Source organism: Ursus arctos, unplaced genomic scaffold, assembly GCF_023065955.2.
Source record: "Ursus arctos isolate Adak ecotype North America unplaced genomic scaffold, UrsArc2.0 scaffold_15, whole genome shotgun sequence".
Lineage (NCBI taxonomy): Eukaryota > Metazoa > Chordata > Mammalia > Carnivora > Ursidae > Ursus > Ursus arctos.
This window is the reverse complement of record NW_026622819.1, coordinates 27,463,818-27,490,837: the sequence shown is the minus strand read 5'-3', so window position 1 is coordinate 27,490,837 and position 27,020 is coordinate 27,463,818. Positions and strand designations below refer to the sequence as shown.

Genomic DNA, 27,020 nt, shown 5'->3' with positions numbered 1-27,020 from the left:
TCTTGAGTTGTCTCCTAGTTTTTATTATTTCACATATCTGAATGAAGATACATATATAAGTTAGCACAGTCTAAGTCTGATGCATCATTAGGTTCTGGCTAGAAATGTTTCATTCAGCTTCAGAATCTTAGGTTTGGACAAAATTTTTGTCTGTGTTTTCTGTTGCTACCACAAATCTTTCCTTTCATCCTTCCTTCTTGTCTTTTCTTTCTCTTTCTCTTTGTTTTTGAAGATATTTGAGTTATGCTTCAAGTTCCAAAATTATCTTAACCTGTAAATTTCCCACTTAAAGTGTGTTTAGCCTAAAAAAACCCACTATCAACCATAAAGTACTCGGGAAACAGTACCCCAAGTCGGTAACATTAACAGGGTAATTATGAAAGGCATTGTACGATATCTTGATAATTGGCAGAGGACTAAATTGGATTTTAAGTGTTTAAAGACTTTCAGAACTCGTATTTTGAAAGGTAGACTATGTTTGGCTATCAAGTGCTAAGATTTGAATGAATGAACTGGCATTTTGATTTTGAGTAAAATCTACTTTTGCTGCTGTGGTGTTAATGCCAACCTATGATAGCTTTGAATTTCTTTCAATTTCTAATCACATGGAACTGAATTTTGATTTGCCTCCAAATTTTTGCACATTCTTCTTTCATTTTTGCCATTTAGCCTAAACACGTTATTTTAATATTTAAGGAATATTAACAAGAAGGACCACTTTTGTGGTCAGAGGCATGTTTCCTCTTTTGCCCTTGCGTATATTTTTGCACAGCTATATATAGTTACAGGTCAGCAAATGGTCCATTTTGATCTTGTGCCTAGAAGAATGGCATTGTCTTTCTCCATGACGTTGGTGTATCTAATACACCTTCTTGACGTGACTCTGAGATGTGTTCTCTCTCTTTACAACAGACAGTCGAAGGAGTGTTTGGGCGACCTTGTAGACCTGGAGAGGTAATCCCATTTGTTTAGAGAGGCAAGGGGAGCAATTTCTTGGAGCAAAGATCATTTTTTGTTTTATAGGAATCAGGGTGGGCCCAGGCTGTAGTAATAACCACAGAGAATGAGTAGCGAAAAGCATTTGGTATCCATTCATATTTTGAGGGGATGGTGGAGAGGAAGCTTTTCAGTGTAAAGCTTTGCTTTGAGACTATTGAAGCAACTAGTTATCTTCTAGGAGCACATGATATGAAGGAGGTGGAGATGAGCAGCTAGCATTTTTTGAGGACCTACTCTGTTTCTAGAACTCTTATTTGGTGTTTCACTTTTGTATCTCATCTTCATAGCAATCTGTGTGAGGTGATTATTTATCCTCACTTAACAGCATAAATTGCATAAAATTACACAATTAAATAAAGTTGGGATTTGGAACCCGGGTTTCCCCACAGTGTAACAAAATATTTGTATTTTAAAATAGTTGTAACTTTATTTATTTATTTATTTATTTATAATGATTTTTTATTATGTTAGTCACAATACAGTATATCCTTAGTTTTTGGTGTAGTGTTCCATGATTCATTATTTGTGTATAACACCATGTAATACGTGCCCTCCTTAATACCCATCACTGGCCTATCCCAATCCCCCACCCTCCTCCCCTCTGAAGCCCTCAGTTTGTTTCCCAGAGTCCACAGTCTCTCACAGTTCATTCCCCCTTACGTTTACCCCCCCTTCATTCTTCCCTTCCTTCTCCTACCGATCTTCCTATTTCATATGTTCCATAAATGAGTGAAACCATATGATAATTGTCTTTCTCTGCTTGACTTATTTCACTTAGCATTATATCCTCCAGTGCCGTCCATGTTGCAGCAAATGTTGAGAGATCATTCTTTTTGATGGCTGAGTAATATTCCATTGTCTATATGGACCACATCTTCTTAATCCAGTCATCTGTTGAAGGGCATCTCGGCTCCTTCCACGATTTAGCTATTGTGGACATTGCTGCTATGAACATTGGGGTGCATATGGCCCTTCTCTTCACTACGTCTGTATCTTCGGGGTAAATACCCAGTAGTGCAATGGCTGGATCATAGGGTAGCTCAATTTTTAACTTTTTAAAGGACCTCCACACTGTTTTCCAAAGTGGCTGTACCAACTTGCATTCCCACCAACAGTGTAAGAGGGATCCCCTTTCTCCACATCCTCTCCAACATTTGTTGTTTCCTGCCTTGTCAATTTTTGCCATTCTAACTGGTGTAAGGAGACACAACACCACAGTAGAATTTCTCATTTCCTATTTACCATGTGCTTTACTTTCATATTACTACATTGATTTTTAAATAATTTTAAAATTACAAAGCAATAAATGTTCATTATTTAAAATTGAACACACACAAAAACGCAAAGAAGAAAATAGAAATCATCTCTTTACCATTTTATGACAACCACTGTTAGCATTTTGGTGTATATTTGTCCCATGTGTTTCTTATGTGTACTCCCTCAGATCCCACCCCTGTCCCTTTTGACATCTCTAAAGTGTCCCTGTGGATCTCACCTTTCTTCTAGACTGGGGGAGTCTGGTGGCCTCCTTGAATCACTGCCTGCAATTGAGTTTTGCTGTTATGTAGTCCTTAACTCACGTGCAGGGGACTCGGCACAGATTCCTGCTCCCATGAGTCATGGACAGATTAAAAGGATTAGTGATTTATGAAACCCTTGGCTGCTTTTTTCAAAAAGACAATGGACAGCGATGTGACTGGAGGACATTGTTAAGACTGGCCTGGACTGTTTAGTATAAACATTTAAGTTGTTTCTATGTTTTCCTGTTGAAATAATGGTGACATGAAAAATAACATTATAGATAAATCTTTGTTCACATTTTGGTTTTTCTTTAAGTTATTTGAAGAGGAATTGCTAGGACAAAGGATATGTACCTGTTTTAAGGTCTTTGGTGTATATTGCCAAATAGCTATATATACTCCCTGGTGATGAGTTTTTTCAGTAAGCCAAACCTGAGCTGTCTAATCTTTATTTTTATTAGATTTTAATTAATAGTGATTTTATGAATTTGAGATATAAGTAACTAGATCAGATGGAGGATAAGGTGCACCTAGCTTTGAACACAAAATTTTTCAGCTGAAATAAACAAAACAAGCTATAGGATATAGGAATTCATAAAGAACCTTGGAAAGTACTATCATTCTGGACTATAAAAAAAATAATTCCTCACTTGAATTTAGGTACAAGGTCAAAGATACAGACTTTAAAACTATTATTTTCTCATCTCAGATTAGGGAAACCCCAATTTTATCTCCAATTTAATGGGACCCCTAGGCCTAACCTTGTGTCATAATAAGAGAACAGAAGTTCAGCTTGAACAGAAATAGATGGTGTGGTAAACAGAATAGTAGACCCCCAAGGATATCTATGCCTTCATCAAGTGAGGAATTCTATTTTTACAGTTTTGATTACTAATATGACTAGATTATCCAGATTTTCCCAATGAGATCAGATGAGCCCTTTAAAGCAGAGTGTTCTCCCAGCTGGGAGTTGAAGAGAAAGTCTAAGACTCCAAGCCTGAGAAGGATTTGACAAGCCATTGCTAAGTCTGAGATACACAGGGCCACATGCAAAGACTGGAAAGAGGCCTCTGGAGCTAAGGGCAAATGCCAGCTATGGAATATGGGAATCTTAATCCTATAAACATAGCAAACTGAATTTTGCCAACAGCCTGAATGAACTTAGAAGTACATTCTTCCCCAGAGTCTCCGGAGAGGAACACAAACCTGCTGACATCTTCATTTCCATCTTGAGAATTTAGTTGAACCAAGTTGGGCCTGGACACCTGACCCACAGAAACTGTGATATAAGGGTGTTGTTTTAAGCCTCTAAGTTTATAGGAATTGTTTATAGCAGGAATAGGAGACTAATACACTGAGAATGGGAAGAGATGTAATCAGATAATTTCTTTATTACTAGAATAAAGGATCCAAATTCTGTTTATTCATCTGCAAGATTTTAAAGTACTATGAATCAGACTGAAAAATTGACAACCATTGTAAAAAAATATTAGTAGCTAGTAGCAAGTTTACTGATTTTGTTGTCTGCATATGCCTGTAATCTTACCACCTATTATTAATGTTTTCATATATTTCATATTTTGTCTTACGTTTTTTATGCATATTATAATAAATGTAAAAATCTGTGAATTGAGGTTTTTTTTCAGTTAATATTACAGTAATTTTCTAATGTTCTGAAATAATCTTAACAAACATCATTTCTTATACTTCAAAAATATTCCATCATCTGCTTCTGTCATACTTTGGCATTTCCTTGGTAATCTCTGATATTCAGTCTTTTTTCTATGATTACCATATTCCTTGGACTGGACAATTTCAGGTAAATAAATATCTAGGTCAAACCATGAAGGGATTTTCAAATAATAACCGTCTTACATTTAAATTCACATTGAATTATTTTTTTTAAAGCTGAATCTTGAAGGAGGTGATGGTTTTCATTAGCACATTCTATATTGAGCTATCCACTTAATCTTTTCTTGGCTTACAAATAAGGTTTGACTTAACTCTTAATGTGATGGTATAGGTTTTTTTCATAGAATATGAAATTTGAGATTTTGAGAAGTGGTAATGACAGTTTTAGTAAATCTTTGAGTTGCAGTAAGTATTTGTAATATCAGTTTTGGAGATCATAACAGGAATTTTATTTTGCCTTTGTAGTCAGCATTAATGAAAACAGTGTCTATACTAAAGTACAGAGTAAGTTTTTTATTCATTTATTCATTCAACAAATATTTTTTTAATATCTACTGTATGCTAGACACTATATTAGACACTTGGGATATAGTATTGAATAGTCAAGTCTCTGCTTTCATGAAGTCTGGGGGGTGAAGGTGAGGAGGAAAGGGTTACAGGGAGACAATAAATGTCAATATACATTATATTTGGTGGATAAGTGCTTTGAAGAAAAACATAGCAGGATGTGGTGATAGAGTGATGAAAAGGGGTCAATTTTAGATATTTAAGAAATATGAAAATATTGGTTGAAACACACAGAGGAATAGAAAGTACTTCAACAATATGAAGAAATAGTAAAGAAAATAGTTTATTATGTGTGATTTTTGTTTGTGATATTCCATGTAAGGATATTTCTTACATGAATTTAAATTCATCCTGTTAATACCTGAAGTTTCTTTATTTGTTTTATAACTAGTTTTGGTTGGAGATGTTAATTTGAAGTATTTTATTGATTCTGCCTTATTTTATTCTGCATCACAATCTTGATTCTCTGTTAAGATATTAATTCCTCGAGGGGCGCCTGGGTGGCTCAGTCTTTAAGCTTCTGTCTTCGGCCCAGGGTGTGATCCCAGGACCCTGGGATGAAGCCCCACATCGGGCTCCCTGCTCCACTGGGAGCCTGCTTCTTCCTCTCCCACTCCCCCTGCTTGTGTTCCCTCTCTCGCTGGCTGTCTCTCTCTCTGTCAAATAAATAAAATCTTAAAGAAAAAGATATTAATTCCTTGGAATATTGTAGTTAGTCTATAGACAAACAATCCCAGGACCCTGGGATCGAGTTCTGCTTTGGGCTTCTTGCTCAGTGGGAGCCTGCTTCTCCCTCTGCCTGCCACTCCCCCTACTTGTGCTCTCTCTCTCTCTCTCTCTCTCTCTGACAAACAAATAAATAAAATCTTAAAAAAAAAAGAGTATATTATTTTATAAGACTAGAGAGATAACAAACCGTTGCTGATGCCTGTATTATCAGCATTTATAATTAAAAATATTCTCAAGTGTATGACTTTATTCAATAATCATTGTTAAATGATTATTTAACATTTAATAGTAACGTTCTTTAAAGAAAATAAGATTTATATAGATAAATGGGAAGTGGTAACCATGCAGTTGACCCTTTGACAATGCGGGTGTTAGAGGTGCCAATCCCCTGTCCAGTTGAAAATCTGTGGTAACTTTTGACTCCCTGGAAACTTAACTACTAATAGCCTGCAGTTGACCAGAAGCCTTACCATAACATAAGTAGCTGATTAACAGTGCATGTGTGTGTGTGTGTGTGTGTGTGTGTTTCACTGGATGAACTTGATATTTATTTTACAGTATGAGTATTTTTTGTTGAAATATAATTAACATATAGCACTATATTAGTTTCAGGTATACAACATAATGATTCAACATATATTGTAGGTATATTATATACTCACAATAAAGTAAGCTATAGAAAAGAAGATGTTATTAAGAAAATCATAAAGGGGGCGCCTGGGTGGCACAGCGGTTAAGCGTCTGCCTTCGGCTCAGGGCGTGATCCCGGCGTTATGGGATCGAGCCCCACATCAGACTCCTCTGCTATGAGCCTGCTTCTTCCTCTCCCACTCCCCCTGCTTGTGTTCCCTCTCTCGCTGGCTGTCTCTATCTCTGTCCAATATATAAACAAAATCTTTAAAAAAAAAAAAAGAAAATCATGAAGAAGAGAAAATACATTGATAGTACTCTATCAAAAAATTCTGTGTAGAAGTAGACCCATACAGTTCAAATCTATGTTGTTCAAGGGTCAACTGTATTTTGTGAAGCTGTAAATAAGTAAGAATTTCAAGTTGTTAAATTTTTTAGATGAGATTATCACAAAAAAATAAAACTGTTTCAAACAAAGGAAATGTTATTTTCAAATGCTCTTTTTCATGCTCTCTCTCCGTCTTTCGGAACATTTTAAGTAATGAGTTATGGATGACTTAGAAAACTTAATTTTAGAAAATATCCAGTTTCCTAGGATCTAGTCAATAGTGTATTTGTATTAAAATTTCTGTTGGGACTTACAGCCTTAAGGAACAAACTCCAAATGATGCTATTAAAACTGTTCACATTTAGTATTCTTATATTGTAATATTTTTAGAAGTAGTATAATTTTTATTAAGATAACTTTTTTCCTGAAGATAAAATTTATGTGAAACTTTTAAGATCTGCTTTAAATAATGATATATATTTGAGAATAGGAATTATCCTTTTCCTTTTATTATAGTTCAATGTAAAGCCTGACAATTTTCTGAAGAATGTATTAATACGTTAATAAAGGAGTATTTAGGAAATTTCCAAGTGTTTATTTCCTTTGTTAATGCTCCTTTTTTTTTTCTTTTCCAGTTTACAGATATGACCCAGACCTGTACATGAGTGACTTTGGTTAGTCAGAGTGAACATTCAATAATGAGCGGTGCAGCTTTGGGACTCGAGATTGTTTTTGTCTTTTTTCTGGCATTATTCCTACTTCATCGATATGGAGATTTCAAGAAACAGCATAGACTTGTAATTGTCGGAACACTGCTAGCTTGGTATCTCTGCTTTCTTATCGTCTTCATACTGCCTCTGGATGTTAGTACGGTAAGAGGTGAAACTGAGTTTTGCAATTCAGAAGGCAATGGTAATCATACAGCGTGTTTGCGATATGTTAGTTCTTAAGACAGCTAAATTATATAAGGTTATACTGAATATTTTGTATTTGAATCTTTCTATAGGAATTTGATCATTAAAAAGCATTGCCAGGAAGGTCATTGGTGGATAGGTTGATACCCTCCAGTATCCCTTAAGTACCTGGTAACCTTTTGGTTTTCATTTTTAAACCATGTGTTCATTGATTTAGACTATATACAACCGGTGCAAGCATGCTGCTGCAAACTCCAGCCCTCCTGAGAATAGCAACATCACAGGATTGTACGCCACTGCTACCCCGGTTCCCAGGTATTTGCTTCCTGTTTGTTTGTTTGTTTGTTTGTTTTTAAAAATAGGGTAGATGAGAAAAATTGCTTTAAAATTGTCAGCTCTTACCATTTGGATTTTATAAAAGTTGATTCTCATTCTCTAATTATCCTCCCCATCCCACTTCTATCCTTTGCTAGTAGACTTTTAATTACTTTGTATTCTATCTAAATTTAAATCTTAAATAAATTCTAAATGTTTGTTGGTACACAAGGCCTTTTAATAGACACTAAGGAGAAACTTGGAGAAGACCTGATTTTTTTAGCCCTGGTTCTGTCTCTTACTAAGAATGTGACTTCCAATGGCTATTTTTCTTCTCAGCCTCTCTCTGGTCTAAAAAATGGGGCATTCATTTTCTCTTTTGCCTGACTCACAAGGTTGTATAAAGGGTAAGGAGATTATTCTGTGTGTAGGGTGTTCCTTTCATATTGTGCATCCTTTGAAATCATTATAGTTTTAATTTTTATTTTTACTCCTTTAAAGATTTTATTTTTAAGTAATCTCTATGCCCAACATGGGAGTCGAACTCACAACCCGAAGATGAAGAGTTGCACACTGTACCGACTGAGCCAGCCAGGCGCCCTGAAATCATTTATAGTTTTAAACTGAGAATAAATAAAGTTCGAATTATCGAAAGGTTATGTTAAATTCATATCAAATTTCCAAGTAAAAAACTCTAATAAATGTTGACAGTAGCTTTTACCAATGCTTTAAGTAGTGTCTGAATGCTTCCTTATGCAGCTTTTATTATTGTTTTTAATCTAACCTGAATAAGGGTAAATTTGAAATGTAGATGTTACTGCCCTTTGAAGCATTTTAAAAATTGGATATAGATCAGCAGCAGTTGTGAATTGCTAGAAGCTCCTGGACTAGATGATGTCCTTACAGTCTAGGAAGACTATTAATGAAAGAATCTATGATACACATACCTTCAGAAAATTCAAACAATTATATACAAACGCTGGCATCTCTCTCCATGGGAGCTATGCTATAGTGACTGATTTTTAGGGCTCCAGTTTCAGGAGTTAATCACCTAATGTCTTTCACCTCCTTTTTCCCCCTCTCCCTGGAAAATAAGCAAACCCACAAATGGGTTGTTTTTTTTTTTCTGTATTTTATTTTATTTTTATTTTTTTTTATAGGGGGTTGTATTTTAAAGGCAGCCAAATCAGAGGTTTAGTTTCATGACTCATTCACTTTTAAAGACTCACATTATCGGTCTGTTAGGTGAATATTATGCCCTCTTTTTACTCAAGAATTAAAAATACACTGAAAGTTGAAAATTTAAATGGCATTCCTCTTCTAGAACAAACTGTTTTGTTTCCTTTCTGTGTGTTTTTTGCATTTGATAGTCAGCTTTGAATTATAAGTTTTCTATGAAATTATAGAAGTTAGAGTCAGTAATTTAACATCTGAATGTAAATGAACTTTGCCATGCACAAATTAATTGTATAATTTAAGTAGTTGTCATTTATTAATTGGCTATAAATTGTTATTAAACAGCCAACATCCATGTTTCAAGCCATGGAGTTACATTCCTGATGGAATCATGCCAATTTTCTGGAGGGTAGTATATTGGACATCACAGTTTTTAACATGGTAAGTGGCAGTGAAGGATAAAACAATTTTTTTTTTAATTTTGGCTAAAGTGAAAAAAAAAAGATGATGCTTTCTTCATGAACCTTCATGTTTTAGAATTTATTCAAGTGTTACTTGTTTTTTTCTTAAATCTGTATATTCTGTTTTCTGCTCATTCCGTTGTCTCCCATCTTAAAAGAAATGAAAAGAAAAAGAACAGAAACAAATGAGAAACAGAAAACAGAAACAAAAATTTTTTCCTGTCACCATTCCCCTCCAGTTACTACCTTCTCTCTTGACCTTCCTCAGTTCAGTCTTCTTCCAGTCCCAGTTTTACATGAAACTGCTCTTGCTAAGGTCACCATTGTCTCCTGATTTTCTTTCTCTCTGCTTAGCTCAACCTGCTGAACTTCCTTCACGGGTTCTATTTCTGTGGCCATTTCCTAAATGTTGGTGTTCCCCAGGGTCCCGTCTTTGGTCATCTTGTACCTGGTCCTCCCTATATAGCTGGAATTGTAGCTGTAATAACGATGTATTCCACATGTTTCTGCCCACTATAGCTTTGTCTGTCTGTCTGTCTGTCTGTCTGTTTGTTTAAGAGAGGGGGTGGTGGGAGAAGCAGAGGCAGAGGGAGAGAACCTTAAGAAGGCTCCATTCCCAGCGTGGAATGGAGCTCGTTCTCATGACTCTGAGATCATGACTTGAGCCAAAGTCAAGAGTCAGAGGCTTAACCAACTAAGCCACCCAGGCACCTTGAAGCTTTGTTGGTTTTTTCTCCTGTGCTCCAAACACGTTATTCACTACGTACTGAGCATTTTAGGTACTCTGCAGGGGACTAAGCTCTAAAACTGAAGCTAGTGAACATCGCAAGAGAAAAATCACACAGCAGAGTAGAGTAGCCCCTCTGTAAATTCATGTTCATTGAATTTGCCTGGGCTCTCAGAATTGCCACACTTTCCTCCCTTGTGTCTCTAGTCTGCTTGCTCTTCATTCTCCACAGCAAGACTTCACACCTCAAACCTCTACTGTTCTCTTTGTGGCTCTTTCTCTCTCTTTTACGTCCTAGAATCAGTCACCTTCTACCCTTGCAGAGGACTTCACTTTCTACTTCACAGTGAAAATAGAAGTCATCAGATGGCTGCTCTTTCAGCTTCTCAGCAGCACACCTATCAACCCATCCTTTTCCCTCCCTCTCAGAGAATGAGCCACTCTCAGTGACTTCGGAGTGAAGTCCCTCTTCCTGAAATACAGATCTATCTCCTTCAGCTCTTGTTACCTATACTTGCAGCTTCCAGTTTCAACAAAGCACAAACAATTCTCTCATCCTTTTAAAAAAAGAAAGAAAAAACCCAAAACATCTCTCAAATGCCACCCTTTCCAACTTCCTGGCTTCTAACCTCATTGATCTACTCATCACAGCCTCACTTTCGGAGGGAGACTTTTTAATTGAAGTATAAATGGTACAGAAAGTGACAAATTGTGCTTAGTTTGACTTTTTTCAAAGTGAATACACCTGGATAACCAGCACTCAGATGATATTACAGAACCTTAACAATGTTTATGCTACGTCTAGAAGCTTCCCACATACCCCTCTCCCAGTCATATCCTCCCGAAGGTAGCCATGATTCTGACATCCATTCCTATAGATTTGTTTTGCCATTTTTGAACTTTGTAAACATGAGTTATTGGTATGTATTTTTCTGCATCTCTTTTTTGGCTCACAAATTTGGAAGATTCATCTATGTTGTATTGTGTATATCAGTATTCTTTTCTTATTCATTTCTGGAAAAATCTTCCATGATATGAATATGCCACTGTTTATCATACCCAGCCAAACTTCCCAAATGAAGCATCTACATGTATTGTCTTCATTTACTCAGCTCTTTCCTCAACCCACTGAACCCTGTTTTCTAGCCCCACTTCTCCACTCACACACAAGTCTTCATTGACTTGACTTCTTGGCAGCATTTGATTATTGTTTTCTCTCTCCACTTTGAAACACTTCCTTCTCCTGTTTTCTCCTCCATATGCTCCTTGGTTTTCTCCCATCCCTCTCTGCTGTTCTGTCTCTGTCTCCTTCACTGGCTCCTCCTCCTCCTGTTTCTCTCCGTCTCCTTTAAAAGATAATCTTTCTCAGAGCTCAGGCTCAGCTCTTTCCTTCTTCTACGTAGTCACCCTTCTAAATCTCATCTACCGGTGTCACGTCAGTACCACTGATGTGGTGAGGACTCCTGAATCTATCTGTGTTTCTACCCCTCTCTCCTGAATTCTGGAGCTGGATAGCCAACTACTTCCTGTGTAGCTCCTTTGAGATGTGTCATAAGTACTTCAAATCAGTGTATTCACAGTCTTCTCCCCTCCTGCTTCTTACCACTTCGTCACCCCTTACCCTCTCCCACATAGTCCCAGTTTTGTTCCCTTTCAGTCCGTTCTTCCTGCTGAAGCCTTATCAGTCTTTAGAAGACTTATATTTGATCATGTCTCCTGTAAAGAAAAAGGTTTCTCGTTGTCTGAATGCAGTCCAAAGTCTTCATAAAATCTTTAAAGACTTTTTTTTTTTAGATTCATCATGAGTCCCTCACACTGTTTACTCTCTGCTGGTCATTGTGGCCTCCTTTGCTCCCAGAAATGTGCTTTGCTCTCTCCAAAATTTAATATTACAAAAATACTCAGTCATGTATTAGAGTTCATTCAGTATTAATAATTACTCAAAATCATATTTATTTGTGGAAAGAACTACACATTAAAATTGAGATTCACCTAATTTGGTATTTTGAGATTGAACAGACATATCAGTTGTTTCTTTAACCATATTTTTTCCAACCATCTAGGATTCTGTTACCCTTTATGCAGTCATATGCAAGATCAGGAGGGTTTTCCATCACTGGAAAGATCAAAACTGCACTGATTGAGAATGCAATCTATTATGGCACCTATTTGCTGATTTTTGGAGCATTTTTAATTTATGTAGCTGTAAACCCACATTTGCACTTAGAATGGTAAGAAAAGTTTTCTTAACATTGTTTCTGTGTGTATTTGCATTTTTTAAAATTTATTTTTATCTCACATATGCAGATAAACAGACATTTCTTTGAGAAACATATCAAGTTATATGTTTTCTAGATTCCCCAAAAAGAAATCTAAATAATCCCTATTAGTAAGAAGAAAACATGGAATAATATATTTAAATATAGTTATTAGATGAAGGACTAATGCTTTGTCTAATAGCTCCATGTTAGGAGTATTAACCTTTATGATTTTTTTTAAGTTTTTATTTAAGTTCCAGTTAGTTAACATACAGTGTACTGTTAGTTTCAGGTGTACAATTTTGTATATGACAAAATAACTAGTTTTCTTTTTCATTGGAACTTGCGAATATTTTTTTAAAGACATATTTATTTATTTTAGAGAGAGAGTGTGCAGGTGCACACACACAATTGAGAGGGAGGTGGGCCGAGGGAGAGGGAAAGACGGAAGCTAACTCCACGGCGAGCTGGAGCTCCATGTGGGGCTCGATCTCACAACCCTGAGATCATGACCTGAGCAGAAACTGAGAGTCGGACGTTAACCGCCTTAGCCACCCAGGCGACCCAGAACTTGTGAATATTTTTTCTTTTGTTCTGGCTATGGCTTGAGGGTGTATTTCTCTCTGATGTTACATTCTGACATTATAATAAAATTGAAACCTGTATTATACTTGTGACCTACATAATATATGTGAAGAGATGGATCTCAGAAATTTAGAAATATAGCAGTAAAGATAATGCTCACTGTTGCATTCCTGGGATTTGTGTAAGTGTGCCTCAATGTAAGTTAAAAATTTTTTAGGCTTTAAAATTTTTTCAGGCTTCTCTTGGTTAATACTGAGTAAGCCCCTAATGAAAAAATATTTTTTCTTTGGACAAAATACATATATTTTTTGCCAGGAATTATCCTAGATTCTAATTTTATTTTATTTATTTATTTTAAATAATTTTTTATTATGTTATGTTATGTTAGTCACCATACAGTACATCCTTAGTTTTTGATGTTGTTCCATGTTTCACTACTTGAGTATAACACCCAGTGCACCATGCAATACGTGCCCTCCTTACTACCCATCACTGGCCTACCCACCCCCCCTCCCCTCTGAAGCCCTCAGTTTGTTTCCCAGAGTCCATAGTCTCTCATGGTTCATTCCCCTCTAAAATTAACTATAATAGAAGCAGTGTTTCCTGTGTTAAAGTCTATTTCTGCAGTCACGCTCTAACTTCCTCTTAAAACACGCAGATTATCTGCTGTTCCTAAAAGAGTAGCTGAGGCTTGGAAGATAGAAGTTTTCTCATATAAAATCCTAGCCATCCTTTAGAGCCGTTTTCTGAAAAACCATTTAATACTAGTTTTATTTTACATTTCTGCTGGAAAAATTTATCTATCACAGCTATCTGCTTGTGTTTCCTCTTTCTCAGGAACCAGCTTCAGACAATTGGGATAGCTGCTGCAAACACGTGGGGCCTGTTCCTTCTCGTGTTGTTGCTGGGGTATGGTTTGGTAGAAATTCCTCGGTCATACTGGAATGGAGCAAAAAGAGGTTATCTGCTTATGAAAACGTATTTTAAGGCAGCCAAACTGATGACAGAGAAAGCGGATGCAGAAGAGACTTTAGAAGATGTCATGGAGGTAAGCAAGTTTAAACCTTACAGTCAGTCATGGTTGGTTTGTTGCTGCTGTCGTTAGCACATTGATGGGCTGTACCCTGAACGTTTGGTGACGTGCAGTCCTTCAGAATGTCCCGTCCATTAGCATGACTTCTTATTGGCAGTTGAGTTTCATGAGATGTCCCCTGCACCTTCCAACCACCAAAGATTCAGCGTGAATATGTTCAACAGTGCAGGGTTATGCTTGTCATCTTGGGATAACTTTGAATAGCTCCCCTCTTTTACTCTTAAAAAGTCTCCCAGATTAGATGATTAATTAATGGTTATGCTGACATGCCTTCCCTGGTCCTTTAGACTCTTAGACATTCAGCACCCATTTTTTAAGTGAATGAGTAAATGAACAAAAGAGTATATGTTATGACTGAAAAATCTGTTGTTGGCTTTTTTGCATTCATTCCCTACAAAATGTAAGAATGGTAGCAGAAGACGCTGATTCAAGATGTAGGAGTGAATCTACAAATAGTATTCTTTTACATTTCCTCAGGCATCTGATGGCTGTTATTATGTTTTTCAGAAGAAATAATTTATGTTTGATAATTTTTATATTTATATCTGATATGTTTATATTTGAAAATTTGAATTTTTTGAAAAAATATGAAAATTTATGTTTGGTAATAAAATAATTTTATTTTATTTTACTTTTTAAATTTATTCACGAGAGACAGAGAGAGGGAGAGAGGCAGAAGCAGAGGGAGAAGCAAGTTCCCTGCGGGTCTTTGTCCCAGGACCCTGGGATCATGACCTGAGCCGAAGGCAAACACTTAACTAATTGAGTCACCCAGGTGCCTGAAAATAATTTTAAAAAGATAATTTAAATTTGATAGTGTCCCTCTTAAAAGTCGGTACTAAATTCAGTTGTTTCAGATTTGTGGAATGTGGGTTACACCAGTTACTCAATATTCCTTCAAGAAATATAAATCCACCTAATTATGGCAAGACCTGGTTTTGGCTGGGAGGAGTCATCAGTGACTGAAGAAAGATGGATTTTGTTGTTGTTGTTTGTTAAGTAAGACCCTCTACTGAGTAATAGGATGTGGAAAATTAGGACCAGCATTGGTGCTTTCTTTGTTATTTTAACACAGGTATAAGGTTTTTAGATAAGAGAAAATTTTCTGTGTTAATTAGAAGCCACTCTCTTTATTGAATATATTTGGCATATTACATTGTATAAAGTGCACGAAGTGTTAATTTGATACATTTATATATTGTGAGAAACCCCTCTTTCTGTAATGAATGATTTGAAAATAGCAGCAGGTCCACGTAGATAGCAGAACTCCTGCCCTTCCTCCCCCCATCAAACAACGTGGTTTGTCAGGTATGAATTTCTTTGCCTATATATTTCAAGGGAATTTGGGATCTTTTATGTTTTTCTGAATATCTAAACATTTGTAAACTTGAGAAAATGTTTTCATCACTTAATAAATACTTGTCTTCTTGACGTGTTAAGTGTATGCAGAACTGGCCATTAGGATACTAACTGTCTGGAGTGGAAAATTAGACAGTATGTGGCCAATGTGCTGTGAATGATACGAAGGCAATGCTGTAGTGTAGAGAAGTTTCACTTCTGAATAGTGATCAGAGGAGGAAGTAAAATATGATCTGGGTCTTGAAGGATGGGTAGAATTTTCATAGCTGACAGCATCCTGGTCAGGTATCAGGTTTTAAAATCAAATTAATTGAGCATAAGGTTGATGTGGGAAAGCTAAAAGCTTGTAAGGTTTGAGAGATAGATTATAGCCGAAAGAGCAGGGCCATGATGTCAGACTGAAAAGTCCAGACTATCTTTTGAAAGCAGTGAGGAAGAGACCTCATCTGATATGTGGTTCTGGATGATCTCTCTGATGCGTGTGCAAAATAAGGCATGGAACAAGAATATGAATAGTTTGAGAAAAAACGTTCCAGATACACTGGTTTTGATTACCTCTTTTACCATCACAAAGTTCAACCACCTTTTTTTGGTGATTATTAACTATATTTTTCAGCTATCCATAAAAATCTCCCAAATGCAGTTTTGTAAAAACCAGGTTAGCGTTTTATATGTTTTTCTCTGAAGCGAGTATATACATCTGTGTCTGTTACTTTTCTTTGAAGCATTAATAAACTTCAAAGCTGTGTCACACCATTCAAAAGGTATTTGCTCGAGGCCTAAGAGATCACCTGTACCTTTTGTCATTTTTTGAGGTGGAGAATTTGGGGGGAGGGCGAAACAACTACTTATTTCCACTGAAAATCGCCTATTAGCCTGACTTCAAAGATGTCTGCCCTGCCTAGTGATTAGGCATAGTAATGTCAGTGCTTGAAGTTATGCTATTTTATGTGGAGATAATACGCAATATTTCAAATACTTTTCACACTTTATAAAAGTTATGAATTTTCCAAGGAACCTTAAATTTATAACAGATACAGTAAATATCAATAGTTACCTGTTTCAGTACTTATTTTTGTGTAATATGGCTCAAGAATTTAAAGGAAAAATACAGTATTTTTATGTATAATAAATAACCAGACTGTACGGTTCATATTCAAAGTTGTGCTAACAAGTCAACAAGACTTGAGGTAATTTAGTAATAGAAAACTGTAATGCAGTGTTGATGCGAGCGTCTTTTAAAAACCCGGGTCTTATCCTGTCACTCCCATATTTAGGCCTCACTCACTGACCTCAGATAAACTGTCACTAAGGCCATCTAGAGGGCTTGGCTTTTCTTCGGCTGGTCAAGTGCTGCTCAGGCGCGCACTCTCCTTTTTCCCCGTGGTCACACTGTACTTCTTTCAGTTCCTTGAAACTCCTTGTGCACTTCTGCATAGAGGCCTTCGGACAGGCTGCCCCGCTGTTTGGGATATTCTTGCCCCCTCTTTTGGTTGGCTGACCTTACCCCTCCTCATGCTTTTTATCTCAGCTTAAGTCATCAGTTTATCAGAAGGCCTCCCACGCTAGATTACACAGCACTTTCCATAGCATTTCTTTTTGAATAATGTACATTGTCCTCATTAAGCTAAGCTCCTGACAGGAGCAATGTCTACTGGTACAGATTATTCATAAGGTCTATGTATTTTAAATTTTGATGGGTATTGCTAATTTACCTTTCAGAGAGGTTATATAATTTTGCCAGAAAACTGTTCTTATTTTTAAAATTTGTAATTTTTTTAGTGAGCTTGACTATCTTTCCAGACATTTATTGACCAATAGTATTTCTTATGTGTCTTCCCAATTTTTGCTTGATTTATAAGCACTCTCCGTATATTAAAGGAAGTGATTATTTTGTCATATAAGTTTTTTTTTTCCATAATTTTGTCTATATGCCAGATGGTTTCCCTGCCTCCAGTTTTGTATCCCTTAGGGCCATTCTCTCCTCTATAATCAGAATGTTCTTTTTAATACCCTGGTCAGTTCTCTTGCCTCCCAGCCCTTGAACATGCCATTTCTTTTGCCTAGAACAGTGGTTCCAACTTTTAAAAGATTTCATTAGTATTATAGAATATCGTTCTTCTTTGGGAACTACTGGTTCTAAAGATTCCCCTCCCTGACCCTTTTATACCTTTCATAATCACTAAAATTGCTTATTACCTCACCACCAGCCCTCAATCTTTAAAGGCCTGTAACATCATGTCTTCCTACCACTCCCTCCAGCATAGGTTGTGTGACTTTACACCTAGCACAGTGCTGGCATCTAGTGTGCTCTTAATAAACAAATGTGGAACGAATCAGTGGCTGTGACTGCTATAGAGGACTTACTCATTGGAAAGGAGCGGGTGCTTTGTGACGTTTGTTGCCTGTTGCTTCCTCTGGTTTCTTCACTGTATTTTAGCTAATGAGATAATTGAGCTTCCTGGGCCAGGGGGAGGAGCACAGCATCACAGTTTGTCTGATCCTTCGTGACCTTTTTATAATGCTTACTCATCTTTGTGTACCAAGTAAGCAAATAATAAGGGAGTAAATCTTAGAAAGTAGTAAAAAACCCGAGGGTGGAGGTATTGCTATTCTAGAACTATGTATTTTTAACTTATGTTCTTAAGAACTTTTATTCAGGGAATGGAGCTTCATGTATATGCTGAGTAGTTTGGGTTGAAATTAAACTTGTGAGAACATATATAGTATCTAGAACAGTCTCATTTGAAACGTATGATGTATAGAAACGGAAATACTTTTATTCCTCTTACTGTTTTTATAGGAGGTTCGTAAAGTGAATGAAAGCATCAAGTATAACCACCCATTGAGAAAATGTGTTGATACAATACTTAAAAAGGTAATTAATCATATTCTCCTCATCTTTTTTCTTTTGAAATATACATTTATAGAATAGAATATTATAATAAAAGTGTGAGAACAGCCTATGACTGAGTTCTTCCCATCTCCTTTCCATTTTCGTGGAAATGTTAACCATAAACCAGTAGTAATCTGCACATAGAATTTGTCCAGTTATTATTACAAGTTTGACATTTAATTACTGGCAGTATTTTTCATTGAAATGTGGATATAGAGGTTATGTTAAATAATGTATAACAATCGCTATGACGCAGCGATGGAGATGGACCTTCACAGTATCGAAGTGTCACTGAATGTGGTCACTACAGGCATCTCTCCTTAATAAACTAGGGCCTCAGTAATCTCTTTTCACTCACTTCTTACATGTCAGTTTACGATAAATGAAGTACATCGTAAAACGAATGACCCTATGAGATATTTAACACAGATATTTAACGAGAAGCCATGCAGTTAAGGTTTTGCTGCACTGGGATTGAATTAGGGGTATTCATATACTTCCAAAATATGAGCTGCTCAGTCGTTGTCTTTGCAACCACAGAACCGCTGAACTATTTCTTTCCCTCTATTTTAAATCTGTTATACTGATTATTAGCTAGTGTTCCCTCCAGCTAAGATGATGGTCATGAGAATCAATTCTCTCATCATTTCTCTTGCATTGCTACCTTTTGAGACCTAGTCAGGGAGGTTAAGTAACTTGCCCAAGTTCAGGTAAGTAATGAATAACTAATAGGGCAGATGACTCCAAATCATGTATGTGCTTGTTTTTCTGTACCATGCCTTTTAAAAATTCAACATCTTGGATTTGTTGTGATTTTTCTACACTTTTAGCTAGGAAAATAATTGACAGTTTCATCAGATGCCTGTATAGCCTAATCCTCTCAAATACTCGTCGCTTCATGTAGGTTAGCTCCCTTACCCTACCACAGCCAGTATATCTGATCCTAAAGGTTAATATTTATAGGGGTAAGAAGATACTCAATACATCTAAAACATTTTGAAGAAAAGGTCAGCAACTAAAAATCCAGCTGTTTAGAGATGCCAATAAAGGAAGAAGATGTTTTTGAGAAAATTAGATATGCCCAAGAATGGAAGCTTTTGTAATAAAAATAAAATTTTAATTTTTTTGCAAATGAGATTAAAAAAAAATCTGCTTGTCCCTTTTAGTGCCCTACAGAGTATCAGGAAAAAATGGGTAGGAACATGGATGATTATGAAGATTTTGATGAAAAGCATAATACCTACCCAAGTGAAAAGAGTCTGGTAAAACTACATAAGCAGGTAACTTTATTAATAATAGCTTTTTTACTTACTGTTGATTTTAGTTAGATTTATAATTACTGCCCACAAAAAGGGAATTTGGAGTGAATGTGTATTTGAAACTTTCTTTGATCCTGTGCATTATTCTTTGAAGTATTTTAACTGCGTGTCTCTCAACAGGGGTACTCTTGGTATTTGGGGAGGGAGAATTATTCACAGAGCCGAACTGTTGCATATAGCATAGAATATTAACATCCTTAGCCCAACCCAGCAGATGCCACTAACACTTCCCCATCATGTGATAACCAAAACATGCTATCTAGCAGGAATATGAAACACTGTTGGATCAGAACACTGACAGATCTACCTTCCGTTCTCTTTTTTAGGTGATTTATTCAGTTCAGAGGCACCGTCGAACTCAAGTACAGTGGCGGATTCTTCTGGAGCAAGCGTTTTATCTAGAAGATGTAGCAAAAAATGAAACTAGTGCTACTCGTCAGTTTGTTCACACCTTTCAGTCACCAGAGCCAGAAAATAAATTTATCCAGTATTTTTATAATCCTACAGTTGGTATGTAATTTGACATAAATTTCAAAATTTAATGTTAATTTTTCTAAAGGAAAAAAGTTTATATTTTCACCAGTGCAGAGTTGAATTGTATTTGTAAAATTTGACGTATACCATGTGGTGATATTACGTATCTGATAAACTTCCCCCTCCAAAACTATTTTACTGGTCATGTAACAGATAATCTATCAGTTTCCACTGTTACTTCACAGTTAATCAAAATCCTATGCAAAAACATATGCAATACATCAGGCATATTATGTATTCATAACATATACTTAAAAGAATTAGAATTTTAAGCAACTTTACATCACAAGCTTGGGTCCTTTCTTTAGTCTTGACATACTACTAAAATATTCCCCTAAGAAGTCCTCTTTGATTATTTACATCTATTAGTCTATTTACAAGACCTACACTAAGTTTTCATTAATTATTTCATTCTCTTTAATGATTATTTATGACACTCTCTTCAAACGTTATCAGATTTAGTATGAAGAACTTAATGAAAATATGCCAAAGTGTCATAGTAGTAAAACTTCCATTTACCTTATTTATCTAAATAAATAATTATGTTCACTTGCTTTTCTTTCTCATGTTTGGTCTGGAGTATGAAGACATATGGCCATGACGTATCTCGGAAAACTTCTTCAGCGAAGATCTTTTCTAATTAAATAAAAGAAATACTTGTTTTCATTCATTTAGCAAACATTTGAGAACGTCTGTGCTGCGTATTGTTGGGTGCTTGGTATATATCAATAAATGTAAAGACAAGTGCCTCTCTGTGGAATGAGGAAAATAGGCAATGTACATGTAAAGGTGTTCAGAAGGTGCTGAGTAGGTATTTGGCTGTAGAAATGGGAGTTAAGGGGAGAAGTCTGGTCTACAAGTATAAATCAGGGCATCATCAGTGTATCAGTGAGCCTTGGGTCAGAATAAAACGAAGAAGTGATTGGGTTAGAGGAGACAAAGTCCGAGGACCAAGCCTGGGGCGCTCCAGAAGGTAGACTTCAGCTTGATGAGGAGGAACCAGGAAAAGGCTAAACGGGGAGTGGCCAGTGAAGTAGGAAGAAGAGCAGGAAGGTGAGGTGTTTTGAGGAAAGGAATATGTAAAGTACCTTTCCAGATGTTGTAGATGGGTCTACTGTCCTGCACATGAAGCCTTGGCCCTTCAATTTCAGAGAAGTGAGGTGGAGGTGGAGGGGCTAAGAAAGCCCAGTTGGAAATTAAAAAGCAATTAGATTCATTGTTTGCATAGAAAGCACTGGGTGTCATATGCAAACAATGAATCATGGAACACTACATCAAAAACTAATGATGTACTGTATGGTGACTAATATAATAAAAAAAAATTTTAAATAAAAAGCAATTAGAAACAGGGAGAATAGAAAACTCTCCAAATGTTTTCCTTATAAAAGGGAGTAGAGAAAAGAAGTAGTAGCTGAAGGAGGATGGCAGGGTCAAGATCAATCACAGCATGTAATTTGGAAATGATATCTTAGAGGAAATGTCATAAGAGAGTGGCTGGGAAGATGTTCATGAGGAGAGCGATGAAATGGGAAATAGTGAACAGTGCCGAGAATGCCCTTAGATTAGGAAGTAAGGCACCAATGTACCTGAACAGGTAAGAAGAGGTAGTGGTGGGAACTTGGGGAGGCTCCCTTCTGCCAACTTCTCAGTGAAATGCTGAGAGTAAGTGTAAGGGAAGAAATTTTGGAGATTTGAAGAAAGAAGAAAAGGTACAAAATAGTTGCTAAGGAGAGAAGGCACGGGAGAAGATTGGTGAATTGTCGTAGGCTAGCCAGGCAGTGCTCAGGGTCCATCTGCAGGTGGGGATTGAAAATTTAGAATGAGACCAGTCAGCGAAGATGTGTCTCACTTTACAGTGTGCAGCTCCACGGGCACAGGCTCAGAGCAGCCAGAGAGCTGGATTTAGGCAGGGTGTGGTTTCACTTAGCAAGGGCAGAGAAGCAAGAGAGGGCAAAGAAATTGGGATGTTGGAGAGTAATTATCCTCAAAGACTACAGAATCAGAGCTGGTAAAGAAAGCAGTAGGATCGCAGGGTGTTAAGTGGCCATACAAATGGTAGAATGAATGGCTCATTGGCTCAGGTAAGGTCAGTCAGCGGAATTGGAATATTAGGTGAAAATATTGCTTGGAAACAGGGACACTATAATGAGATTGAAAGGAAGGCCGGAGTCATTAGCAGTAAGAGGTTTAGGGAGGACGGTGGGAATGAGTTGTGAAGGTGGGGTGGAGGATAAGATCACAGGAGGAAAGGAGGGCAAGGAAGTGAGAGACCCCAGGGTTCTGAAAAAAGGATCACCAGTGTGGACCTTGAACTCCCCAGGACTGGTGCTGAGAGTAGGGTTGAAAGATTCAGAGTGTGAGCCAAGAACTCAACACCTCAGTGACTGAACTGAAAATACAGCCTTCTCAATTGGAAGAGCTTTTTTTTTTTTAACTTTTATTTTTTACCTAAAGTCAGACTTAGCTGAAAGTTGCCAGAATAATACAAAGAATTCTTGTATATCCCTCATCCAGATTTTCTACATGTAAACGGTTTACCATATTCATTTGCTTTCTCTTTCTCTCTGTATACGTATTTTTCCTTAATCTTTTCAGAGTTGAATCTGCACATGACTTTTGGTTCCTAAATGTTTCAGTGCATATTTTCTAAAAATAAAGACATTATTCTATGTAACCAAGTACAATGCCCAAATCAGGAAATGAACTTTGATACAGAACTGTTACCTATAGACCTTAATCACATTTTGCAAATTGTCCCAAAATATTCTTCGTTAAAAATCCCAAATCGTGCATTGCATTTAGGTGTCATGACCCCTTCTTTTCCTTTCATCTGAACCAGTTTCTCACTCTCTCTTTCTGTTTTGTGACGTTGTTTTCGGAGACTCTAGGCCTGTTTTTTATGGGGTGTCCCCGAATTTGAGTTTGATATTTCCTCATGTTGGATGCAGGTGTAGCATTTTTGGTGGGAATACTGCGGCAGTGACACCGCGGTCCTCTCTGTGCTCCACAGCAGAAGGCACGCCATGTCAGGTTGTCCTGTTACTGGTGATTATTTGGTGAGGAGCAGCTCTATCCGGTTCCTGCACTGTAAAGTAACTATTTTCCTCTTTGCAGCTATGTATCTTGTGTGGTGATATTGTGAAACAATGTAAATACCCTGTTACTCCTTTATGGTTTTCCTAATCATTGTTTTCTTTTATCTTCCAGAATGGTACTGGGAATGTCTCTTGCGACCATGGTTTTATAGGATACTTGCCGTGGTTTTGTCCGTCTTCTCTGTGATTGTTGTGTGGTCAGAATGCACATTCTTTAGTACTACACCTGTCTTATCCCTCTTTGCAGTCTTCATACAGCTGGCTGAAAAAACATACAATTACATTTATATCGAGGTCAGTTGATTTTCTGTCATAAATGTGTGTCAGTTCACAGTACAGTTGTCAACTGCTGTATTTTTTCTGGATATATTCTAGTAATGAGGAAAGCAGTGACGTTCCCCACAGTGTTCTTATTCAGACTTTCCAAAGCAGCTTCATCCATTTACCCAGACTATAAGAACTTAAGAAGTGTGTTTGAGGAGATATGACAAGGTGCAAAATAGTGCAAAATTCTTTTATGAGAATACTTTGATCCTGTTTACGCCAGTGAGTCTTCACACTTTAGAGTCTTCTGTGGAGAATTGCCGAGGGAGTGGGAGAGCAAGCTCACTTCAGGAGGTAGATTTGAAAGTCACGGACAGGTTGTTAAACTGGTTGAGACGTAGATTTTTTTTTCATAAATCCATTTTCTTAGATGGTTAAGAAAAACTGTTACTGTGTTTAAATTTTAGAATGTCAATAAATGTTAGCCAGAAATAAAAGATAATGCTTGTGAACGTATATGAAGTGCTCAGGTCGTTCGTCTTAAACCGGTTTTGCTTGTTTTTCAGATTGCTTGCTTCCTTTCCATCTTCTTTCTAAGCATCTGTGTTTATTCTACTGTGTTCAGGATTCGTGTATTTAACTATTACTACTTGGCTTCACATCACCAGACTGATGCTTACAGCCTTCTTTTCAGTGGCATGTAAGTAGGATGGTGTTTAGAAACACGGGACTGACTCCACTGCTTGCATTCTATGGATCTCTCATTTATTTCTTGTCGTTTATGGGTGTCCTACTAACACCTGTATTTATGTGAACTCATTGATTAGCTTTAAGTGTTAGTTAGATGTTTGATTGCTAGCTTAATCCTGCTTGAAGTCTAAGGTGACATATAGGTTTACTAGGTTAAGGAGAAAAAGAAAGCCTGGATTTACAAATCAGAGATTCAATAAATAGATTAGTAACTACTGGGACCATTTGAGAGTTTAGAGGCTAAGTCAGATCTAGAGGGTTCTGAGATTCCATGGCATCAAACTGCATCATGAAGGGCTTAAGAAAACAAACAAGAATAATCCTTGCTGAGAGATTTAGCAAGAGTTTAGAGCGACAGCTTTAGCTTGGGCTATTATTTGTCCCTGTTGTTAAATCAGTCATATTGGGTATTATAAAGGGTGGACGTAGGGAAGTTCACACAGGAATCCATATCTGAAGCATCTTTAAGACTTTTTTCTTTTACCATTTTTCCTCCAAATAATTGTAGAGTCATAGCAAGTTGTAAGTGTAGTACAAAGCGTCCTATTGACCCTTACCCAGCTTCTCTGAATGGAGACATTTTATATAGCTGTTGTACAATATCAAAGCCAGGAATTTTACACTGATATGTTACTGTTAATTAGATTATAGATCTTATTTAGCTCTCACCGTTTTTATCCTTCATTTGTGTGTGTGTGCGTGTGTGTGTAATGTAACGACCACCACAATCAAGATACAGAATTGTTTGATCGCACAAAATAACTCCTCATATTGCCTGTTTGTATTCACACTCTCCCCCCATTCTCCAAGTCTAGTTCTGTGAGGTTCTCTTTTGAGCCGGACAGAACTGAGCTCTAGCAGCTCTTTGTACCTGAACTCGTCAGAGTGACGCACTTCGCTACAACTTCGGGTCTCTTATGCAGCGAGTACAGTCCCTCTTGAGGGTATTGCCGTCCTTGCCATACTGAGGCCGATTACACAGATGGCAGACTTGGAAAAAGTGCATGCACAGGCGCTCTGCAGATTCTTAGGCTAAAGCAGGGGCACACCCCAAAGCAGGCAGCCTGAGGCTGGAGTTTTGCCATGTAGCTGTTGACGTTTTAGGGAGATGCAGTTAATAGGATTTTCAGAATGTCTCTCAAGTAAAGACAGTTCTCATTAAGAATTCAAGATAAATATAATATAAACAGATGAAAATCCTAGTTATATTTCAATATAATAAAATGCATTTTGCTACCATATTTTTTACATATTCTGTTTATAAATGCTCATTACAGGTTATTTTGCCGTTTGACTCCTCCTTTGTGTCTTAATTTCCTGGGTTTGACTCACATGGATTCATCCATCTCTCACCAGAATACACAGCCAACTGCTTATACATCTGTAAGTATGGTCAGAACACAGTTTTTTTAGGGGCGCCTGGGTGGCACAGCGGTTAAGCGTCTGCCTTCGGCTCAGGGCGTGATCCCGGCGTTATGGGATCGAGCCCCACATCAGGCTCCTCCGCTATGAGCCTGCTTCTTCCTCTCCCACTCCCCCTGCTTGTGTTCCCTCTCTCTCTGGCTGTCTCTATCTCTGTCAAATAAATAAATAAAATCTTTAAAAAAAAAAAAAAAGAACACAGGTTTTTTAGATTCATTGTCTGTGTGAGATGTATTATCATGGAATTTCTTCTAATACCAGCAGAAAAGTTCTGTCGTATTACTAGGATCTTTTTTTTAATATCAAACTTTCTATTAAAGGTTGTATATGTAATTACTAATGACTGGATAGAAACTACTTTGCTCTCTCTTATTGTAAAGAAAGCTTTCTGGCTCACATGGGTTGTGCAGCTGCGCAGTATCAGTAGACCTCTTTAGTAGCTTTTATATTTGTAATCTTCATGCACACGATGATTTTCAGTAATATTTATAAAGTGTTCATTTTCTTTGGGTGAAAACCTTAATAAGGAAGCAAATTCAGACATAATTGACATGTAACATTGTATTAGTTTAAGGTGTACAACAGAATGATTCGATGTATTTATGTATCTTGGAACGGTTGCCACGGTATCTTTCATTAACATCCATCACCACACACCCTTACAAGTTTTTTTTCTTGTGATGAGAGCTTAAAAATCAATCCATTTAGTGCTTTATTTCTACTTTTCGAAAAGTCCAAATTTGTTAATATGGTTAGTTATGAGTGAATTTTCTATGGTAGAAAGGGATGAAAAATGTAGAACTGTACTAATTTAACTTCCTTTTCTTTTTTTTTTTTTTTGTTTTGTTTTGTTTTTGCTCTTTAGATTATGGGTTCCATGAAAGTTTTATCCTTTATTGCAGATGGATTCTATATATATTATCCTATGTTGGTGGTAATTCTCTGCATTGCTACTTACTTTAGGTAAGAAATTTAACATCTTTTATTTTTCTTCTTGCTCTTGTCCAATCTGGATATCCTTTCTCCTTAAAGCTCTTTTAAATATTTACTGGTTAGGTTTTGGTTGTTGTTTGTTTTATTGTGGCTTTGGGGGAGCTGGGGGCTGTTTAAAGGATTTGCTTAAGTGATGAGGTCAGGATCTCCCTCTGAAGGTATTTTTAAGAGAAGAGAAGTACAGTCATTCTTTTACAAGTATTTAGGCTGCAAAGTGATAGGATTGATTACAGAATGTTAACTCTAAGTCCTGGCCTTCAACACTGACAGGCTGTGTAGCTTGTAAAATACCCTCATGCCTGTCTTTTATCCAGTAACATAAATGAGCCTTGGGCTTTCCCCACAATCCTTGCCGGGTTTCCAGAGGCCTCAGACCTTAGCCAGCACAACGCAT

General features: G+C 36.9%; 1 protein-coding gene across 6 annotated transcripts in view; it reads left to right on the top strand.

Moving 5' to 3' along the window:
* The window catches only part of LMBRD2 (LMBR1 domain containing 2), a 46,159-nt gene that overhangs the window by 3,804 nt on the left and 15,335 nt on the right, over positions 1-27,020 (top strand). For all 6 annotated transcript variants that reach the window (XM_026506803.4, XM_026506801.4, XM_026506804.4 and 3 more), the window contains exons 2-13: positions 7,101-7,337; positions 7,597-7,694; positions 9,216-9,311; positions 12,122-12,289; positions 13,739-13,949; positions 18,157-18,231; positions 19,416-19,529; positions 19,895-20,078; positions 23,310-23,491; positions 24,028-24,161; positions 25,489-25,594; positions 26,499-26,596. In XM_026506803.4, coding sequence (XP_026362588.1) covers positions 7,164-7,337; positions 7,597-7,694; positions 9,216-9,311; positions 12,122-12,289; positions 13,739-13,949; positions 18,157-18,231; positions 19,416-19,529; positions 19,895-20,078; positions 23,310-23,491; positions 24,028-24,161; positions 25,489-25,594; positions 26,499-26,596 — 1,640 coding nt within the window. In that variant the 5' untranslated portion in view covers positions 7,101-7,163. The remainder of the gene's footprint in view (positions 1-7,100; positions 7,338-7,596; positions 7,695-9,215; positions 9,312-12,121; positions 12,290-13,738; positions 13,950-18,156; positions 18,232-19,415; positions 19,530-19,894; positions 20,079-23,309; positions 23,492-24,027; positions 24,162-25,488; positions 25,595-26,498; positions 26,597-27,020) is intronic.